The following is a 21,139-nucleotide window of genomic DNA, read 5'->3' as shown; positions in this document are numbered from 1 at the left end:
AGCTGGGATGAAAATTAGAGGGAACACTGATTACGCTGAATGTGAAATTAAAGGTCTCTTTCACTTCAAATCAGCAAATTGAACAGTTGGCTTAAATTTGATGTTATGCTTAAAGATAGTAAGATGATAATCCTATACAGCTACCTAGAAATAAGGTACAGTGGGGTCTTGACTTGAGAACTTAATCCGTATTGGAAGGCGGTTCTCAAGTCAAAAAGTCTGTAGGTCAAGTCTCCATTGACCTACAGTGCATTGAAAACCGATTAATCCCGTAACAGGCCGTTTTTGTTCCATTTTGGTTTTTTTCAGGTCTGTAAGTCAATTCTCAGGCTGCAAGTCAAACCTAAATTTTGCGGCCAGAGAAGTCTGTAACTCAAAAAGTCTGTAAGTGGAGCCGTCTGTAAGTCAAGGGTCCACTGTACCCATAATTCTTAGTTCTCAGCAGTCATGCATAGGATTGTGTTATCAGACATACAGGAGCGCTGAAAGATTTATACCTGGATGAAAACAATTACCTGGCACTATCGATATCACCCTTATTGCAACAGGCTGCAATCAGTCTCTGATACGTGACCTGTAAAACAGGAAATATAAGTGAAACTCAAAATTGCTTTTTTTTATTTGTGGTGTGTGCTGGGTGTGGAGAGAGATTCCTTCATGAAATACCTACTCGATTGGGTTGAATATTAGCTTCCTCAATTTTTTTTAAGAATTCAGTTGGAGAGAATTCATGTTCATTCTCAAGGTAAACCTTTAGCAATGCATTATAATGGCTTATATCATAGGTGATACCTGAACAAAATAAAACACAACATTCAGTATAATAAACAGGACAATGACATAAAATAATTCAACACAAACACTACTACTACTACTACTGCTACTACTACTACTACTACGGTGCCTCGACTTACAACTATAATCCATTCCAGAAGATGGAACGTAAGTTGAAATGGTCGTAAGTAGAAGCATTAACGCGATTAATCTGTTCCGGCAAAAAACAACAACCAAAAAATGAAATAAAAATAAAACACTGTCCCTGCCGCTGCCTCCCCCCGCCACTGCATCCCTTTCCCTAACTGTTGGGGTGAAAGAGCTACAAAGAAGCAACCTCTTCGCCACCAACGATTATAAATTTGAATTTCCCACCTTTTCCTGGTCATAAGTGGAAGCTGCGGTTGCAAGTTGAAGCAAAATTTTGCGACTGGAGCTGTTTGTAAGTCGAAATGGTCATAAGTATAGGTGTTCATAAGTCGAGGCACCACTGTACTATTATTATTATTATTATTATTATTATTATTATTATTATTATTATTATTATTATTATTATTATTATTATTATTATTATTATTATTATTATTATTATTATTATTACAGTGGTGCCTCACACAACGATGTTAATTGGTTCCAAAACAATCAACGTTGTGTGAAACATCGTTCTGTGAAACACCATTTCCCATAGGAATGCATTGAAAACCGGTTAATCCGTTCCAATTGGAACGGATTGCCGTCTTTAAGTGAAAAAACCCATAGGAAACATCGTTGAGTGAAACAATGTTTCCTCCATTGGAATGTATTGAAGCCAACTCAATACATTTCAATGGCTTTGCGAAGTCCTTTTTTGCTCCTGTAAAAGTGCCTTACAATGTTTGGAACAGGTTTTAAACGGACATCGGAAAGAGCTTCAAAAGCAGGAAAATGGAGATCAAAGAGCCCTTTCCGATGTCAGTTTTCGCTCATTTAAAAGTGCCTTACAATGTTTGGAACAGGTTTTAAATGCTTGCAATCGTTAGCCCACCTCCTGAACCCTATGCAGACTTAATTTGGTGTTGTTCTGAGTCGTCCTTAATTTTTGGTGATTTTTTGTTTTCCCTATTTAAATGCATTGAACTGTCCATTCAATTGATTTAAATGGGGAAAATAAAAAAATCACCAAAAATTAATGAAGACTCAGAACAAAACCAAATTAAGTTTGCACATGTTTCACAAGGTGCACTATGGAATCCAAGCATTTAAAACAGGTTTCAAACATTTTAAGACACTTTTAAATGAGCAAAAAGGGACATCGTTAAGTGAAATTCCCCCATAGAGAACATCGTTAAACGATGGGGGAAATTCCTCAAAAAACCCATCGCTGTGTGAATTCATCGTTGTATGAAGCAATCGTTGTGCGAGGCACCACTGTATTATTATTATTATTATTATTATTATTATTATTATTATTATTATTATTATTATTATTATTATTATTATTATTATTATTATTATTATTATTAAAAAGCGTGCTGCTTATATACCGCTCCATAGCGCTTCAAGCACTCTATCGGTGGTTTACAAGTGAATTATGCAGGCTACACAGTGCCCCCCCCCAAGTGAGCTGGGTACTCATTTTACCGACCTCGGAAGGATAGAAGGCTGAGTCAACCTTGAGCTGGCTACCTGGGATTGAACCCCAGGTCGTGAGCACAGTTTTGGCTGGAGTACAGCCGTTTAACCACTGTTATTACCAGCTCCCAGGTTAGAGAATGCTCTCCCTTGGGAGATCAGGCTGGCCCCCTCCCTTTTATCCTTCCACCAACAGGTGAAGACCATCTTTTCAGGCAAGTTTTTAACAATCATGATTGAGTACCTGAATGCCATTTTAAAGTTAAGACAGTTTTTAATGTTAGCTTGCTTTTAATTATTCAATAGTATTTTAATTAGCATATAGTTTGTTTTGGTTTTTAATGTTTAATTTATGTTTTTAATTCTATTCCTTTTAATACTGTAAGTCAACTTGGGTCCCTTATTGGGAAAAAGGCAGCCTCTAAATAAAACAAAAAATATTACAACAATATGTGGAAAACAGGGAGTCTGGAATACGCAGTCGTCACAACTAAAAGTCTACCATACATGGTACATTGTATCGTGATACAATTTCCAGATAATGCATCATAACTTATTCAATGCTGCTGGGAAGTACAAACCATTAACTGTAAATTGAACACTTTAGACTCAACCCTGCAAAAGAAAATCTGGGAGATGTGCAATAAGCTTACTTAGGAGAAGGTAAGACTTAGAGACAGGCATGAACCATGTTTCAGCCTGCTTGGTGTGGAACCCACCTCCTCCATGTGATCATTTGTCCAGCTTTTCCTGGGCATCAGCCTGAGACCTTCTGTATGCAAAGCATGTGCTCTGTCATAGAGCTCTGGTCCTGCTGACCAGTACATTACAGAAACAGTTGCAACGACACAAAAAGGCCCAGTCATCTGCCTGATCACATGGCTACTCCTGTGACCACTTTCATGCACAGCTATTTAACCAGGGAAGAGACCGGATCTCTCTATTCTGCTGCAATCACTTTTATGTTTGCATTTATAAACAGGGAAAATGGAAGGGATACCAGCCACTGAGTTATTGAGAAGATGGGTTTGCGCATGTGCGTGGTGCAGCTGCTTTGCGCATGCCAGCACTGGCGTGCAGGCACTTTCTGCATGTGCCCGAGTGTCGGCGTGCAGGCATTCCTGCACATGCACGAAGGGGTAGGCTCATGCCGGTGCTGGCACGCGTGTACGCTCCCCCACCGCTCCGCGCATGCACCCGAGAGAGCGTGTGCATGAGCACGGGGGGTACCCCACCTTCCTAAGAGGCTCAGCCAGTCTGCGGTTTCGAAAAGGTTGGGAACTGCTGCTCTAGATGCTGTTTAACTGCAACACTAACAATTTCTTACAGTGACTATGATGGGTAGCTATGAAAGGAGTTGCAGAAAACAGAATGCTGATGGCTGTGTTTTAATTTATGCTATACCCAAATTGATCTACAAATTTTGGAATGGAAAAATGTGGAATAATAAGTTCCCTCAGTAGCAATAAACAACAAATTAAACAACTTAAGTGAACAAAAATAGGCTTGGTTTTACTATCAATACCCCTAGATGTCAGTATAGCTTTCAAAATCTGAAACCACAGACATCAAAGTGTTGTATATTAGCCAAGAACTAACAAATGCCAGCAAGACATAGAACATAGTGGTACCATAATTCTGATTTTACTTCAATAGACAAACACACTACATGCTAAAAAAAGAGAGACACCTATACAGTGGTGCCTCGACTTATAAACGTCCCAACTTACAACCATTTCGCGTTACGACCAGCTCTGGCTGCAAAATTTTGCTTCGACTTGTTGCCAGAGCTTTGAGTTGAGACCAGAAAAACGCAGGGAAAAAAGGTGGGGAATTCAAATCTGCTAGCCGCTGGTAAATGAAGAGGCTGCTTCTTTGTAGTTCTTTCGCCCCAACAGTTAGAGTGAGTGTGATCAGAGAAGGCTTCAGACTACCTGGTAGGGTAAGGGGCTGCTTTCTGATTTTTAAAAAACTGTTCTGGGTTGGTTTTGCAGGGTGGGTTTGGGCTGGGGGGGTTATATTTCTGTGCTGTGTTGTTGCTTTGTTTTTTGGTGTTTTTTTGTTTGTGTGTTTGGTGATTTATTTATATATTTATTTATTTAGCAGCCCCAACACCTTCTGATGGGGCTTGCTCCATTATTTATTTTTGGATTTTTTAAAGCCCCAGTGCCTTCGGGGCTTGCTCTGTTGTTGTTGTTTCTAATAGCCCCGGCACATTCCGATGGGGCTTGCTCCGTTGTTTATTTTTGGTTTGGTTTTGTTTTTAGGCCCCAGCGCCTTCGGGGCTTGCTCTGTTTATTTTTTCTTTTGTTTTGTTTTGTTGCAGCCCCAGTGCCTTCCAATGGGGCTTGCTCCGTTGTTTATTTTTGCGGTTTTGTGCGGGGGTTTTTTGGCAGCACCAGTGCGTTCCTATGGGGCTTGCAGTGTTTTATTTTTATATTTTTTTGGGGGGGGTATTTTTTTCTTCTGGAATGGATTAATCCTGTTCCAATGCATTTCAATGGGAAATGGTGCTTCGACTTACAATCATTTCGAGTTACGTCCATCTTCTGGAACAGATTATGGTTGTAAGTCGAGGCACCACTGTATGTGTATTTTTCTTAAACCAAAGAGCAGACATACCCAGTTCTTTCAGTTTGGTCCATATGGTATGGGCAAGTTCTGTCCTTTCAGCTGGAGTTTGCTCAGGCAATAACAAACCACAGGTTCTCAACAGCAGCAGCGCCTGGTTTCCACTTGGATTACCTGAATTTTTTGAAAAGAGTTTTGAAAAACAACATAAGCAGATTACTAACATACCATATTTTTCCCTTTATAAGACAACCCAATGTATAAGATGACCCCCCCTTTTCTAAAACCAAATTAGAAAATTTGATCCTTGCCTTTCCCTTCCTTTTGCTAAGCTACGGAACTTAGCAAAAGGAAGGGAAAAGCTCCCTTTGACCGCCACTATTCCTTGCCTTTTGCAAAGCTATGGGGCTTAGGAAAAAAGAAGGGAAGGCTCCCTTCAGGTAAAGGCTGCACAATTGCAGCCCTCTGAGCCTGAAGCCCTTTCATGGCTGCTTTATCCACTTCCTAAGCACCACGGGGCTTAGGAAGTGGGTAATGCAGCTGTGAAAGGGCTGCATGATCGCAGCCCTTTGATCCTGAAGCAGCCATGAAAGGGCTTCAGGATCAAAGGGCTGCAATTGTGCAGCCCTTTCACGGCCGCGTTACCTGAAGGCAGCCTTCCCTTCCTTTTTGCTAAGCCCTGTGGCTTCGCAAAAGGCAGGGAAAACAGTTGTCTGCCGTATATAAAACAACCCTCAATTTTTGGTCTAATAATTTAAGGGAAAAGTGTCTTTTTATATACGGAAAAATATAGTAATGTGGAGACACAACTTCTAAAATCCCAATAAATATAATTTCCGGCTTACATCATTTGTTTCATAAAAAGGGTACCCCACAAAATTACTTGATACTCCATAACCGACAGTTCAATGCATTGCAATGGGGGGGGAGAAAAAAATTCACCAAAAATTAACGAAGACTCAGAACAAAGCCAAATTAAGATTGCACAGGTTTTGCAAGGTGCACTAACGATCCCAAGCATTTAAAACTGTTTTTGAACATTGTAAGACACACTTAAAATTGCAAAAACGGACATCATTAAGTGAAACGGGGACCTAAACTGTCATCGCTAAGCGAGGCAAGGTCCCGAACATCGCTATGCGAAATTTCCCCATTAGGAAACATCTCTAAACGGAGCGCAAAATCGCTCAAAAAAACCCATCGGTAAGCGAATACATCATTAAACGAGGCAATTGCTAAGCGAGGCACCACTGTATCTGCTAGCAATATAACTATGTGCTGACAGAAATGGGACAAAAACCCAAAAATCTGTTACCATGGCTCCTGTAAAATAACCTACGTGTAAATAAGTAAAATTTAATCAAATTAAAATATTATGATAATAAAACCTTTTTAAACCGGAAGCGGGCAAGTTCAATAGAATCAACTTGGACATTTGTTAGATTTTCTTTTGCATACATTTTGGGATAATTACATGCACATAAGTGCTGCACTTATGGAATTTCTCCAGTCACAGTTCTGCCTTGGACTTGGCCACTGCAGGTTTAGTGGGAGTCAGAGACTTCACTGAAAACAACAGCCTATCATCCTGGTCTGACATCCCAGAGGAAGGACAGATTAATAGAAAAAGAAATTCAAAAAAGAGTAAAAAGGTTGTCTTTTTTAAGGAATTTGGAAAGAAGTGAGTTAGGAGACAGAAAATGAGCGTTCCAATGAGAAGAAAGGAACTAAAACTGAAAGTCTCTCTCTCTTTGTGCGCGCGCTCTGCTTTTGTACCACCCCACAGAACTCAAGGCACTCTCTTGTCACTTACAATTTAATTATGAAGGTGACACACTGCCCCCACCCCCTGTGATCTGGGTACTTAATTACTGATCTTGGAAGAATGGAAGGCTGACTCAGCTACCTGAGCCCATCGGGATCAAAATCAATACATTTCAATGGCTTTGCGAAGTCAATTTTTGCAAATTTAAGTGTGTCATAAAAGGGTCAAAAATGGTTTTAAATGCTTGGATTAGCTTCTGCACCCTCTAAAACGGATGCAAAAGTTAATTTGGCTTTGATCTGACTTTTCGTTAATTTAGGGTGAATTTTTCCCCCCAACTTTTGACAGCTGTCAAAATCTGACAGCTCCATTGTTTCCTATGGGGGAAGAAAAAATTCACAATAAATTAACGAAGATTCAGCAACTGTTCTAAATGCTTGGGTTCGTTAGAGGACCCCCTAAGTCATGTGCAAACCTGATTTGGCTTTGATCTGAACTTTCGTTAATTTATGGTGAATTGTTTTCTCCCCCATAGGAAAGCATTTTGACAGGTCCATTGGTTCCTATGGGCCGGAAAAAAAAATTCACCATAAATTAACGAAAAGTCAGATCAAAGCCAAATCAGGTTTGCACATGACTTAGGGGGTCCTCTAACGAATCCAAGCATTTAGAACCGTTTTTGACCCTTCTAAGACACTTTTTAAATTGAAAAAAGAAACATCGTTAAGTGAAGCAGGGGACCTAAAATCGCATTCGTTATGCGAAGCATGGTCCCAAACTTTGCTAAGCGAAAATCGCCCATAGGAAACATCGTTATACGGTGCATATTATTTTCTAAAAAAACACATTGTTATGCGGATTCATCGCTAAACGAGGCACTCATTAAGCGAGGCACCACTGTATTTCCTACACGCACTTTCTAACCCACCTCTTATACAGCTGCCACTTATCAGTAGCTAGGGAGTCATACAGCAGAGATAAGCAAGGCCAGAATATATCAATCCCACTCCCAATAAACAGCCCATTATATATTTCTTTTCAGCACAACCTTCCCTTTGCCTCCTCCTCCCAGATTTGCTCTACAAATTGAAAACAGCAATAAATTAATTCTCTACCTGAACTGCACACCTCACGAAATATCCCTAATACAATATGTTTTGTAATACGCCCTGTTCGTCTGATTGAATTTTCCAGTTTATTCAAAGCCCAATCAAATGGCTGTGCTCTGGTCGCTTGAATAGCTGGGACTGGTTGCTCTTGAGTAACTTCCTTCTTTTCGGTTGCAACTGTAAAAAGTCTTGTTTGGTAGAGTAAATGCCTGCCAAAAAAAAAAAAAAAAAAAAAAAAGAGGAAAATGTCACAGCAAGGAGCAATTACTTTTCACATAATTATGAATGAACACAGATTAATACATTCTTAGAACTAGATACGGAATACTTTACTTTTACTTTTATTAGACTTTTACCCCACCCCCCTAGACAAAGTCTACTCGGGGCGGCTTACATAGATAATAAAACACAACAGTATAACACACATAATAAAATCCTTCAAAACTCAAAATAGAACTGTATATGGAAAAAATGACTGGTTCAAAATTGGGAAAGGAGTACGACAAGGCTGTATATTGCCTCCCTGCTTATTTAACTTATATGCAGAATACATAATGTGAAAGGCAGGACTGGAGGGATCCCAAGGCGGAATTAAGATTGCCAGAAGAAATATCAACAACCTCCGATATGCAGATGATAACACTCTGATGGCAGAAAGTGAGAAGGAATTAAAGAACCTCTTAATGAGGGTGAAAGAGGAGAGTGCCAAAAATGGTCTGAAGCTCAACATCAAAAAAACTGAAATCATGGCCACTGGTCCCATCACCGCCTGGCAAATAGAAAGGGAAGATATAGAGGCAGTGACAGATTTTATTTCTTGGGCTCCATGATCACTGCAGATGATGACCACAGTCTGCTTCTTGGGAGGAAAGCGATGACAAACCTTGACAGCATCTTAAAAAGCAGATACATCACCTTGTTGACAAAGGTCCACATAGTCAAAGCTATGGTTTTTCCAGTAGCGATGTATGGAAGTGAGAACTGGACCACAAAGAAGGCTGACTGCTGAAGAATTAATGCTTCTGAATTGTGGTGCTGGAGGAGGCTCTTGAGAGTCCCCTGGAGTGCAAGGAGAACACACCTATCCATTTTGAAGGAAATCAACCCTGAGTGCTCACTGGAAGGACAAACCATGAAGTTGGGGCTCCAATACTCTGGCCATCTCATGAGAAGACTCCCTGGAAAAGACCCTGATGTTGGGAAAGTGTGAGGGCAGGAGAAGGGGACGACAGAGGATGAGATGGTTGGACAGTGTCAACGAAGCAACCAACATGAATTTGACCAAACTCCGAGAGGCAGTGGAAGACAGGAGGGCTTGGCATGCTCTGGTCCATGGGGTCATGAAGAGTCAGACACGACTTAACAACTAAACAAGAAAATACACTCTATTTGCCTTCCTATCTACAGTGTTAACAGGCAGGAAAATCCCAAAATGCCAGATAACAAATATACAATTATCATCTAACAATAATATTTCCAGAAGGCACCACTGTACAGTATTTAAGTCAACATAAAACTTACCCTTCAAAAATAATGAAAAATACTCTGTAAACATAATAAATGCCATTTTAAAAACAACTGCATAAAAACCAATTAAACTCACCAATTCCTATTTTTAAAGTGCCATTTAATATCAAACTAGTGGATATGAAAGTACAGTATATAAAGGTTTGCATGATGTAAATGCACGAATTAGATGAGGGAGTGCTGGGAATACTTATCAAATTTGCAGATGACACAAAATTGGGTGGAATATCTAATACCATGGAAGATGGGGAAATTTTTAAAAGATTTTGATAGGTTTGAGCATGGGGCTGAAAACAACAGAATGAAATTTAACAGGGATAAGTGTGAAGTTCTACATCAGGGGAGGGAGAACCAAATGCACTACTGCAAGATCAGGGATACTTGGCTGAGTAATATTACAAATGAGACAGATCTTGGAGTTGTTGTAGATCACAACCTGAATATGAGCAAACAGTGTGATGTGGCTGAAAAAAAAGGCTAATGCTATTTTAGGATGCATTAACCAAAGTATAGTCTCCAAATCCTGTGAGGTACGAGTCCTCCTCTATTCAGCACTAGTTAGGTCTCATCTAGAGTACTGTGTCCAGTTAAGGCATGTCAAGGGAATCTGGGTCACCCTTTGCAAAGATGGTGGCTGTGGCTTCCCTGCCCTTAGGGAAGCCACAGCTGCCACCTTTGTAAAGGGCAGCCAGTGTCCCTTGTGCCAGGCTGCGGCAGGAGAGGCTGCCGCAGGAGAGGCTGCCGCAGAAGGCAGTTATGGATGGCGGAAGTGGAGGGTAGGAAGGGGAAGAGGGTGGGAAGGTAGGCCATGAGTTCATCTGTCCGCCTGTTTAGCAGTCTCATGGGCAGAGTGGGAAGGCCATAGGCAGAGAGGAAAGGCTAGCCAATAAAAATGAAGAAATATTCATCCCTTTGTATCCACTGCGGTCTCTGGAATTGATGAATATGAGAAGATAAATACAGTATTAAAAGAATGAGTGATTTTTAACTACAGTAATATCACAATTCATTTTTTAATTCATCCCGATGTCTATTCTTAACTGTTAGAGCAGAACAACGGAACCAATTATCTTGGGAGGTGGTGAATGCTCCAATGCTGGAGGCAGTCAAGAGAAAATTGGACAATCATCTACAGTGGGGTCTTGACTTGAGAACTTAATCCATATTGGAAGGCGGTTCTCAAGTCAAAAAGTTCTCAAGTCAAATCTGCATTTCCCATAGGAATGCATTGAAAACCATTTGATCCGTATCTGCTCTTTTCCGTCCATAGAAACTAATGGGAAGCTGCTATTCTGCCTTTGACCACTACAGGGGATATTTTGTTTCTTTTTTTCTTAGGTCAAGAAAGGTTCAGGGAAGGCAGGGAATATACAGTCCAGGCAGTACCGTACCAGGCAGTCTGAAGACTGTCTCCCAATCCACTCTCTAAACGCTGGGAGGAGTGAGGAAGCAGACAGGCACCCTTTTCACTGGCCAACAGTTAACTGAAAGTTCAAATTTTGCACTTTCCCTGCCTCCCATGTGGTTTTTTTCAGTTCTTAACTCAAATCTAAGTATGTAAGTCAAGTCAATATTTTCCTATGAGAGTGGTTCTTAAGTCAAAATGTTCTTAACTCAAGCCGTTCTTAAATCAAGACCCCACTGTATCAGATATGCTTTGATCTGGATTCCTGCATTGAGCAAGGGGTTGGACTCAATAGCTTTATAGGCCCTTCCAACTCAATTATTCAGTTAATCTATGTGTGCAGGTACGAAATGTTTATAGGATCTCTTATACAGATATACATTTCTTTACGTCTGGGCAGAGAGGTTTAATGTAGGACAGACAATAGAACTAAGTAATTATTCACATTTTCAACATCACAAATGACATAGTGATTTGACTACAGTCGCGCCCCGCTTTATGATTGCCCTGCATTACGACGAAACCGCATTACAATGATGTTTTTGTGATCGCTTTTGCGATCGTAAAACAATGGTCTGAATAGGGGTTTTTTGCTTTGCGATGATAGGTTCCCTGCTTCAGGAACCGATTCTTCGCAAAACGACGATTTTCAGACAACTGATCATCAGTTTCAAAATGGCCGCCGGGTAAATAAAATGGCTCTCCGCTGTTTTCTGCGATGGATTCCTCGCTGCACAGGCACCGAAAATGGCTGCCCTATGGAGGATCTTCACTGGACTGTGAGTTTCCAGCCCACTGGAACACACTGAAGGGGTGCTGGAACGAATTAACGTCGTAATGCGAGGCACCACTGTACAAAATTATACTTGCAAAAGAAAAGATGAGAGAAGGTAGGGAAGGGAAGTCCTACAAAGTCAAAAGTGAAAATGCCAAGAAATACATTAAAAGAAAAATATTAAGGACATCATTTTTCCCCAGAAATATCAGGATATCAATCATATAATTTATTTATGATATGAGTAAGTTCTGTATTGAAGAAAAAATTTATAAAGTAAAAAAGCAAGTTTCTCCCCTTACCTGAGATGGATTAAAAGTTAGCTACTTTGGTTGAAGATTCCTATGGATTTTCATGTAAAACAAGCCAATCATATAATCATTGAATCATTAAATTGGAAGGGGGCTATAAGATCAGAGTTCAATCCCCTGCTTAATGCAGAAATACAAATCAAATGACATCTGTAACGCGATTATTCAAATTTCTCTTGAATCCTTCCAGTATTGGAGCACTCATTGCCTTTTGAGGAAATCGGTGCCATTACCATACTACTCTAACAGGAAGTTTTTCCTGATATTCCACCGAAATCTGACTTCCTGTAGTATGAGCAGATGATTATATGTCCTGCACTCTGGGATGATAGAGAACAGATCCTGCCCCTCCTCTGAATGACAACCTTTCAAGTATTTGAAAAATGCTATATTTCCCCTGCATTAGGACGAAACTGCACGAAACATGCCCAGGTCTTACAGTCTTTCTTCAGTGGGCTCAGTTAAATGGCATTTAGTATATGTGGACACCATACAGCCCTTTAGGTTTTTGCATTTGTTTATTTAAAATATGTAAATCCTACTTTTTTCCTCAAGAGGACCCAAAGAGGCTTACAACATTAAAGCAACATTAAAGCAACATTAAAGCAAACTGTACAAAAACTGGAAGGGAGAAAACTGAAAAACAGGAGCTCTCTCTCTCTCTCTCTCTCACACACACACACACACACACACACACACACAAACACACACACAGCCTCTTTAGGCAGCCAGTTACTAAGAAAAGGCCTGCCTGAAGAGAAAGATATTTGCCTGCAAGTACAAGGACAGCCAAGAGGGGCCAGCATGACCTCCTTTGAGAAGAAGTTCCACAGCTTGGGAGCCGTGGCAGAGGCAGCTTTCTTCTCTTGTCCTCAGGGGAGAACAAAATATGCATCTGTGAGGGGGTCTGGGCAGAGAGAAAGGTCTCTCTTCATGATTTAAAAACCTGAGCAGGCTCATATGGGCAGATACCATCTATTATCAGACAACTACTCTCATTCAATGATGAGGAATTTTAGGTTCCATCAGGTTAAATTCTGCCAACCTTCTATATTTAAGAATGAAATTAAGGAAGCATTTTAAAAAGCCTTCCCAATCTTGCTGCCTTCAAGATATTTTAGAGTACAGTGGTGCCTCCACTTACGACCATAATCCATTCCAGAAGATGGACGTAACTCGAAATGGTCGTAAGTCGAAGCATTCCCATAGGAATGCATTGAAATGCAAGTAATCCCTTCTGGCCGAAGAAAAAATCACAAAAAAAGAAAGAAAAGAAAAGAAAAAGAAAAACCCCACAAGACTCATTGGAAACGCGATTAATCCTTCCAGCCGAGGGGAGAGGGGAGAAAAGCAATCAAGCGTGCAAGACTCATGAGAAATGCACAAAAAACAAACGGAGCAGATCGGAAATGCACAGAAAACAAAGGAAAAAGCAAGGGAAGCATGCAGGACCCATTGGAAATAGGGGGAAAAACCCCAAAAGCAACCAAACCCCCCAAGACCCACTAGAAATGAGGGGGGAACCAAAAAACAAACAAGCCCCCCAAGACCCATCAGAAATGGGGGAAAACCCCAAAAAGCAACCAACCCCCCAAGACCTATCACAGCACAGAAACATACCCCCCAGCTCAATACTACGCTGCAAAAACACCCAGAGGTTTTTAAAAAGCAAAAAACAGCACCTTACCTTACAAGGCAGCCCAAAGCCTCCCTGCACACACACACACACACACACAGAAGCAGAAGGAGGCAGTCCCAATCCTCCTCCGACGACACACACTCTCTAACTGCTGGGGCGAAAGAGCTACAAAGCAGCCTCGTCGCCACCTACAGTTAGAATTTTGAATTTCCTGCCTTTTTCCCCTGACCTTCTTATCTTCGTAAGCTGAAGCTCCGGTCGCAAGTAGAAGCAAAATTTTATGGCCGGAGCTGGTTGTAACTCAAAATGGTCATCAGTAGGGACATTCGTAAGTGGAGGCACCACCGTACTATCACTGCAGAACATGGATCATGTGATGACAGTTAAAATCCAATAAAATTTGGAGGGGAAACAGGAATGAAGCCTTGAAGAGTTGTTGTTGTTAGCCAAACCACTTGGCAGCATTTTCTTCCATTTTACATTAAAGAAAGATTGATATATTGTTGGAATCCAAGAAACTATGGTTGGTATTAACTATAGCTAATGGAAACAAGTCACTGCCAAATCAAGATTTCTGAAGGCTGCTTGCTGCCACATAGGGTCGATTAGATTTAAATCAAACTGATTTAAGCAAATTGATGATTTTTATCCACCGTTTCCACAAACAGAGTTAGTTATTTTAAACTTTGATATGCAGTTTTGGAAGAGGTAGCTGTGTTAGTCTATGCAAGTATATCAGACAAAATCCAAAGAAACAAGACAAAAACATATGGCACCTTAAAGATTAACTATTACATGTTCTTGGACTACAACCCCCAGAAGCCTTCACCACCTCTGCTAGCCAGGATTTCTGGGAGTTGAAGTCCAAGAACATCTGGAGGCCCAAAGTTGGGGCCACTGCCCTAAAGGATCACAATGCTCAGGGCTTGAAAAATCCACTTGTCTACTCGTCTCAAACGAGTGAAAAAATGCTGCTTGATGAGCCACAGCTCCCTCCCTGCCTCCTTACCCTCAGTCAGTCTCTCTCTCTGATCCTGCAGTCCTTCCCTCCCCCTTCCCATTGCAAAAGGAAAAACAGCCCTCTTCTCACAAGAAAAGAGTTCGAGCAGAACATAGATATATAGCTTTGCAGGAGAATGTAGAGTAGTCCCATGCTGGAGAATATGGAGATTCCCTGCTCCCAATTTCAACCGAACGACCTGGCTCCTTAAAAGGCCGGGCACTTTTGCTTTCAGTTTTATTTTTTGCTGGAGACATTCAAAAGAAAGACATTCAAAATACAAGCTTCATGATCCCACAGGCATGCAGGTAATAAAGCAGTCCAAGTCTGAGGGTATATTTATTTTGGGTTTGTACGCATTGTTATGTAGAAAGTGCCTAGTTTAAATTTAAGTTTAAGTTTAAACATAAATTGCAAGGCTATAGTTTGGTCATGCTGACTGGTGAACTTTTGATTGACTGGTGAGACATTCTAAAATGTTTCAAGCCCTGACAATGCTTAAACCCATGTCATCTTGTAAGTATTTTATCAACTGCTGGTGAAAGAACCTCACTATACATAGGCTGGATAGCCTATATTTTGATAGACTTCTAGCAAAGATAGACCTCTTAAACTTGGAAACATTGTTCTCAGCCTGTCTGTGCTTAGCTACAGGTACAAGAATCCCAGGAAACCCCTGCTATGCAGCACTTTCCTATGGGGCCTATCCCATACCTGCAGAGGAAGCGACCCACAAAAATGGATAGAAGATAGCTCTGTAACTCAGCTTTGGACTACTCCCCTCAGCCTCAAAGAGGATCAACTACAAACCTATACAGTGGTTAGTACAGCAGACTTCAAACTTACAGACGCACTTAATCTAATTCAAATTAGGTAATCAAATTAATAAACAAGTATTTGTAATGGCCACTCCTCTAGTCCCTTAGTATACATGCCAAATGATTTCCAGAAATAGAATAAAGTTCTACTATGGCTCTAAATAACATTGATTTTTTTAAATCATAAATATCTAAATCTAGATATTTCCAAAAAGAGTCAAAAGATACATACATACAGTACATATCATGAATTCTGACTGTCACAATTACCAACAGGTAACTATGCTCATCTTGACACAAATAAATGTGCTGCAATAATGGACAGAGCTTCTTGATAAATGCATAGGTGCCTACTTCTCCAGTAGAACCCATACTCTTTAGACAGAAATTCTGTACACACTGCATGCTGCAATGTGTTAGAGGAAGGTGGTTTAGAAATCTAAAGATGCATACCAGCTTCAGTTGCCCACCACCATCACATCTTGCTTGCAAACCACCACACAAACTGCCTTCTCTGGAACAAGGGACTGCAGCCCAGGGGTGCTCCACTTACTTTGCACATTAAAGGTCCCAATATCAATCTGCAATTCGCAGATAGGTCTAAGAAAGAATTCTGCTCGATCCCCGGAAGTGCTGCTGACAGCAAATGTTGACTATACTGTACTAGGTTAATGAGCTGAGCTTTCTATGCTTTCAAAGCAACTTCCATGTGTCTGGACTGCAAATAGCTCCTGACCATTTCGGGCTAGGGTTGATGACAGTTGGTCATCAATGAATTAAGAAGCAATTGCTTTGCATTTATATTCCATGTAGCTGTTATCTTACTACTCTCTGAACGTGTTCAACAGTTTTTCATGCTATTGTTATGTGCTTTCCATTCAAGATGAACAAGTGGCCTAAACTTTGTTGGGACTAGATTAGATTACGTACTTCTCCTTCAAAATTTCAAGCAGCTTGAAAAATTTCAAGCAGCTTAAAAAAACTTTAGTCATGCTTACCAAAATTATTTCCAAGTATGAAGGAAATTATTTTACTTTTCTTTTGTTTAATGGTGGGTAGTTTGAAATCTGATACTCAATTATAGCTTTCACCATGATTTCTCTAAATCAGCACTATTATTTTTAGGACACAAATAATTGGATGTGTAAATAAACTTATTTTAACCTACTGATTTAATACCAGACAATTGTAAGTGATTTTGGCTATTAGGTACATCACAGAAAGGAATGTTAAGCTTTTCTCACCATGTTGGGTGGGATTACCTAAACTGATGATGAAATAAGCCCTACACAGGATACTCATTGAGGTGTAATGGATAGATTGATCGATTAGGACTCTGAAAGCCTGGGTCCAAATCCCTCATAAGCCATGGAAGCTCATTGGGAATGCTGAATTGATAAAACCGCTTCCTAAATACCTAGCTTACCTTGAAAGTACTATTAGGGCCACTTTAAGTCAGCTCCAACTTGATGACAAATAACAACAACAACAAAAAACACCCAAGAAGAGATAGACTTACCTTGAAAAAAATGAGGGCTATGCTAGTAATCTAGACTCTAGACCAGGGGTCTCCAAACTATGGCCCGTGGGCCACATCCAGCCCACCTTGCCGTTTTATCTGGCCCATTCCATTCAGCCCGTGCACCGGGGGCGGTCCAGGCATGGGAAGTGGGCATGCATGTGTGGCGTGTGGCTTGGCAGTGCAGGAGGGCAGGGTGCATGTGCATGTGTGGGGCATGCATGTGTGTGGTAGCGCATACGCGCTCACATTCCTGTTCCTTCAACCCTCAAAAATGTTGAAAATATCCAGTGTGGCCCGCATGATCAAAAATTTGGAGAGTCCTGCTCTAGAGGATGATGCCTGCGCCCTGCCAGCCTATTTTTTTTTAATCAAGCAGACTAGAGATGAACTCACACTTCTTTTGCCACTTGAGTAAATTATATGCAGAAGACATGTTAACAGTGAATAACACTCATTTACCAAAAGGACCAAGCTTTTTCTTGGTACATAAAGAAAGGACTAGTTGTCTACTATACTGAAGAAATCTGCTAAGGCATAAATCAGTTCTAGGATTCTCAAGGCTCTTTCATAGGAACATCTCAAAAAACTTCTTGTAAAACTAAGTTATTCTTTTTCACAGTGGCCTTTTACCCAGCACATTCTCAATTTATTTGATTTTAATGTATTTGCGAAGGCTTTCACAGCCAGGATCTAATGGTTGTTGTGGGTTTTTCGGGCTCTTTGGCCGTGTTCTGAAGGTTGTTCTTCCTAACGCGCTGTTCTCTGAAGATGCCAGCCACAGAGACTGGCAAAACATCAGGAAGAACAACCTTCAGAACACGGCCAAAGAGCCCGAAAAACCCACAACTACCACTATTTGATTTTAGTCCGATAAATAATGTTAGGACACTCTGGGAGAGCTATTTTTTTTTCAACTTAATCCAATTAGTTCATTTGTATTAAAACTTTTTCATCATTACTATTTTTCTCTTTGGTGCTATTTGGGTTTTTTGGGGGCAGGTTAGACTTCTAAATTCCAGAATTCTCATTTCTGGGAGTTCTGCCTGCCAGACTCATACGTAATGCATTCACTTGGAGAAAGGTTGGGCTGGAAGGCTACATGGCCTAGGATAGGCAGATTGCTGTCCTAGCTGCCTGTTAGAAAGAAAGGTTACTTACCTGTAACCATAGTTCTCCGAGTGGTCTCTGTGAATCCACACAAATGGGGTTTCACTGCGCCTGCGCAGGACTCCTCGGAATATTCTAGAGCTTTAAAAGGCATGATTAGTAGGACGCTGCCCCATGGCGCGCATGCTCCACCTGCCCAAAATATATCAGTTCTGGAATGTCCGCTGCTGTTAAGGCTCTGACTCCAACAAGGTCAAGACACCAAGTACAGTGGGGTCTTGACATGAGAACTTAATCCATATTGGAAGATGGTTCTCAAGTCAAAAAGTCTGTAAGTCAAGTCTCCATTGACCTACAGTGCATTGAAAACCGATTAATCCCGTAACAGGCCGTTTTTGTTCCATTTTGTTTTTTTTCTGGTCTGTAAGTCAAATCTCAGTCTGCAAGTCAAACCTAAATTTTGCGGCCAGAGAAGTCTGTAACTCAAAAAGTCTGTAAGTCAAGCCGTCTGTAAGTCAAGGGTCCACTGTAATGGACAGTGGGGAGGATGGGCGGGATATGTGGATTCACATACGACCACTCGAAGAACTATGGTTACAGGTAAGTAACCTCTCTTTCTTCTTCGTGGCCTCTGTGAATGCACACAAATGGGTGACTAGTACGCTCACTCACCGGAAGGAGGGCCGTCACGCCAACAACGAAGTCAGCACAACCCTTCCAAAACTTGCTTCCTTCTTGGCACTGACTTCAAGATGATAATGTGTCACAAAAGTCGAGGGTGTAGACCAAATGGCCGCTTGACAGATGTCAGGGACTTCAACGCCACACAACCAAGTTGTAGAAGTTGCCATAGCTCTCATGGAGTGCGCCTTTAGCACCTCTGGCGGAGTCTTGCCTGCCAAGTCATAAGCTAATAGCAGAGACAATCCACCTCAAGACTGTCTGCAAGGAGGCAGAGAGCCCTTTCGTGGGCCATGGAAGCACACAAAGTCTGGGGGAAGTGCAAAATTCCTTAGTCCTAGAAATATAAAATGCTAAGGCACGCCGAACATTGAGGGAGTGGAGCACGCGCTCAACATCAGAAGAGGGACTTGGAATCAACGTCGGAAGGATTAACAATTGATTAACATGAAAATATGAAATCACCTTGGGAAGAAAGGATACATCTGGATATAATACAATCTTGTCTGGGTAAAATTGAATATAAGACTCATCAGCTCAGAGCGGACAGCTCACTTGCTCAACACACAGAATTTATAGCCACAAAGAATAAAGTCTTGATGGAAAGAAGTTTGAGATGCAAAGAGGCCATGGGCTCAAACAGTGGACGAGCAAGTGCACGGAGAACAACTTGGAGAGACCACTGTGGAAGTGGAGACCATGTAGGTCGCTGCATGTTCCATAAACCTCTCAGAAATCTCTTCAAGGTAGGATGAGAAAATAAACGAGAGGCCTCAGACCCCACAGGCTGATACGAAACTATAGCAGAAATATAAACTTTCAACGTTGAATGAGCCAAACCTTGGTCAAAAAGACAATGAAAGAACTCGAGAAGGGTGTCCAAGGAAACTGGAACTATGGGCAAATTCCATGATGCAGCAAATTTTGTAAAAGCGTTCCACTTATACGAATATAATAACTGAGTAGAGGGCTTCCTAGCCCTATCTAGAACTTCAACCACAGTGGGAGAATTCTCCACGCAGTAAGGTGTAGAGAGTCGAGGTCGGGATGACAAAGTCAACCTTCGTCCTGAGTCAGAAGGGACGGCTGAAGAGGTAATCTCAGGAAGTCACAGCCATGGCTCTGAGAGTGGTGAACCACAGTTGTCGAGGCCACCATGGTGCTACTAGAATGGCATTGGAGTTCAGCTGACGGAGCCCAAGTATTGTTCACTGGAGAAGAGTGGGCGGAAAGAGATAAAGAAGGCTCTTGCCCCAGTCCACCATGAAAGCGTCACTGAGAGATCTCTGCTCTTCCTGCCCGAGAGCAATACCTGCTGCATTTGGAGTTGAACTGAGTGGCAAAGACCTGGTGTCTCCCCATCGACTGCAGAGATGAGAAAATGGCATAATTGAGGGTACACTTGTGGGTTTGGGTGGTAAAACAGCTCAGGCGGTCAGCAACCTCATTCTCTGTAGCCACGTGAAGAGCCACAGGAAAGACACGGTGATCGGAACAGCATTCCCACAGCTGAATCGCTAAATATAGAGGATTCAAAGGATGGGTGCCACCCTGTTTGTTGATATAATACACAGTGATCATATTGTCCATGATGACCTGGACGCCACGACCAGCTATGAGAAATTGGAAAGCTTGGAAGGATTTGATGACAACTCTAGGTGACTGATGTGCAGCAATCTCTCTGAGCTTGACCACAAAGCGTGGATCTCTCGATGACTGCAGTGTGCACCCCATCCTATCTCGCTGGCATCTGTCATGACCTGTACCGTGAACTGGAGAGGTCTGAATGGGCGGCCCACCAGGAGGTGAGGGACAGAAGTCCACCAGGTAAGTTGGCGAGTTAACTCCGGGGTCACCAGTAGACGCTTGGAAGGATGGTGTAGCAGAGGGTCGAACTGGGATAGATACCAGGCCTGTAAGGACCGCATCTTCAGTCTCGCATGTTGGAGTACAGACGTAGTTGAAGCCATCAGACCTAGCAGATGCTGTGTATAGTAAGCGGTGACTGTGGTGCAATGCCGAAAGGGGCGAATGGCTCACCTTAGCTTGAGAATTCTCTCTGGTCCAACATGGCTGGGATGAATGCCAAACTCAATGGGGGGATTTACCTTGGTTAATGTCATCAAAGACAAGGTCATGTTTGGGAGGAGATGGTTGTTCGATATCAAGCTCCAATGATTTGGCCGTGCAAAGGATGAGCTGAGAGTTAGACGTAAAGTCCTCAGGTGGGGTTGGGGGGTGAGCATCTGCAACGTTCAAATCAGGAGTTGGTAAATTTGAAGGAGACTCTCTGGACTCCTCAGAAGGAGAATCATGCTTAGAAACTGTCAACACCAAAGAACCTCCAGAGATGGAGAGAGTTGATGAGTCTGAGAAACAGGAACAAGAGGGGTTGATGCTGGGACCTGACAGGCAGAGCAGGATCCAGCTAAAGAAACAGTCGGGCACAACGTCAAAGCCAACAGCACTGCAGAAGAGTGTGGATGCTTGGATGGAACAGGCTTGTGTCGAGAGGGCTTGTGTC

The 21,139-nt window shown here is 41.7% G+C and overlaps 1 protein-coding gene across 3 annotated transcripts in view; it reads right to left on the bottom strand.

Annotated features, from left to right (window-relative positions):
• Positions 1-21,139, bottom strand: part of LRPPRC (leucine rich pentatricopeptide repeat containing) — a 153,177-nt gene that overhangs the window by 128,346 nt on the left and 3,692 nt on the right. For all 3 annotated transcript variants that reach the window (XM_020800523.3, XM_020800524.3, XM_020800522.3), the window contains exons 2-5: positions 7,837-8,039; positions 5,008-5,130; positions 671-792; positions 516-574 (exon numbers count right to left, since the gene is read on the bottom strand). In XM_020800523.3, coding sequence (XP_020656182.3) covers positions 516-574; positions 671-792; positions 5,008-5,130; positions 7,837-8,039 — 507 coding nt within the window. The remainder of the gene's footprint in view (positions 1-515; positions 575-670; positions 793-5,007; positions 5,131-7,836; positions 8,040-21,139) is intronic.

The sequence above is a fragment of the Pogona vitticeps genome, chromosome 1, assembly GCF_051106095.1.
Source record: "Pogona vitticeps strain Pit_001003342236 chromosome 1, PviZW2.1, whole genome shotgun sequence".
Lineage (NCBI taxonomy): Eukaryota > Metazoa > Chordata > Lepidosauria > Squamata > Agamidae > Pogona > Pogona vitticeps.
The sequence above is the reverse complement of the archived record's forward strand: the minus strand, read 5'-3'. Positions and strand labels throughout refer to the sequence as shown.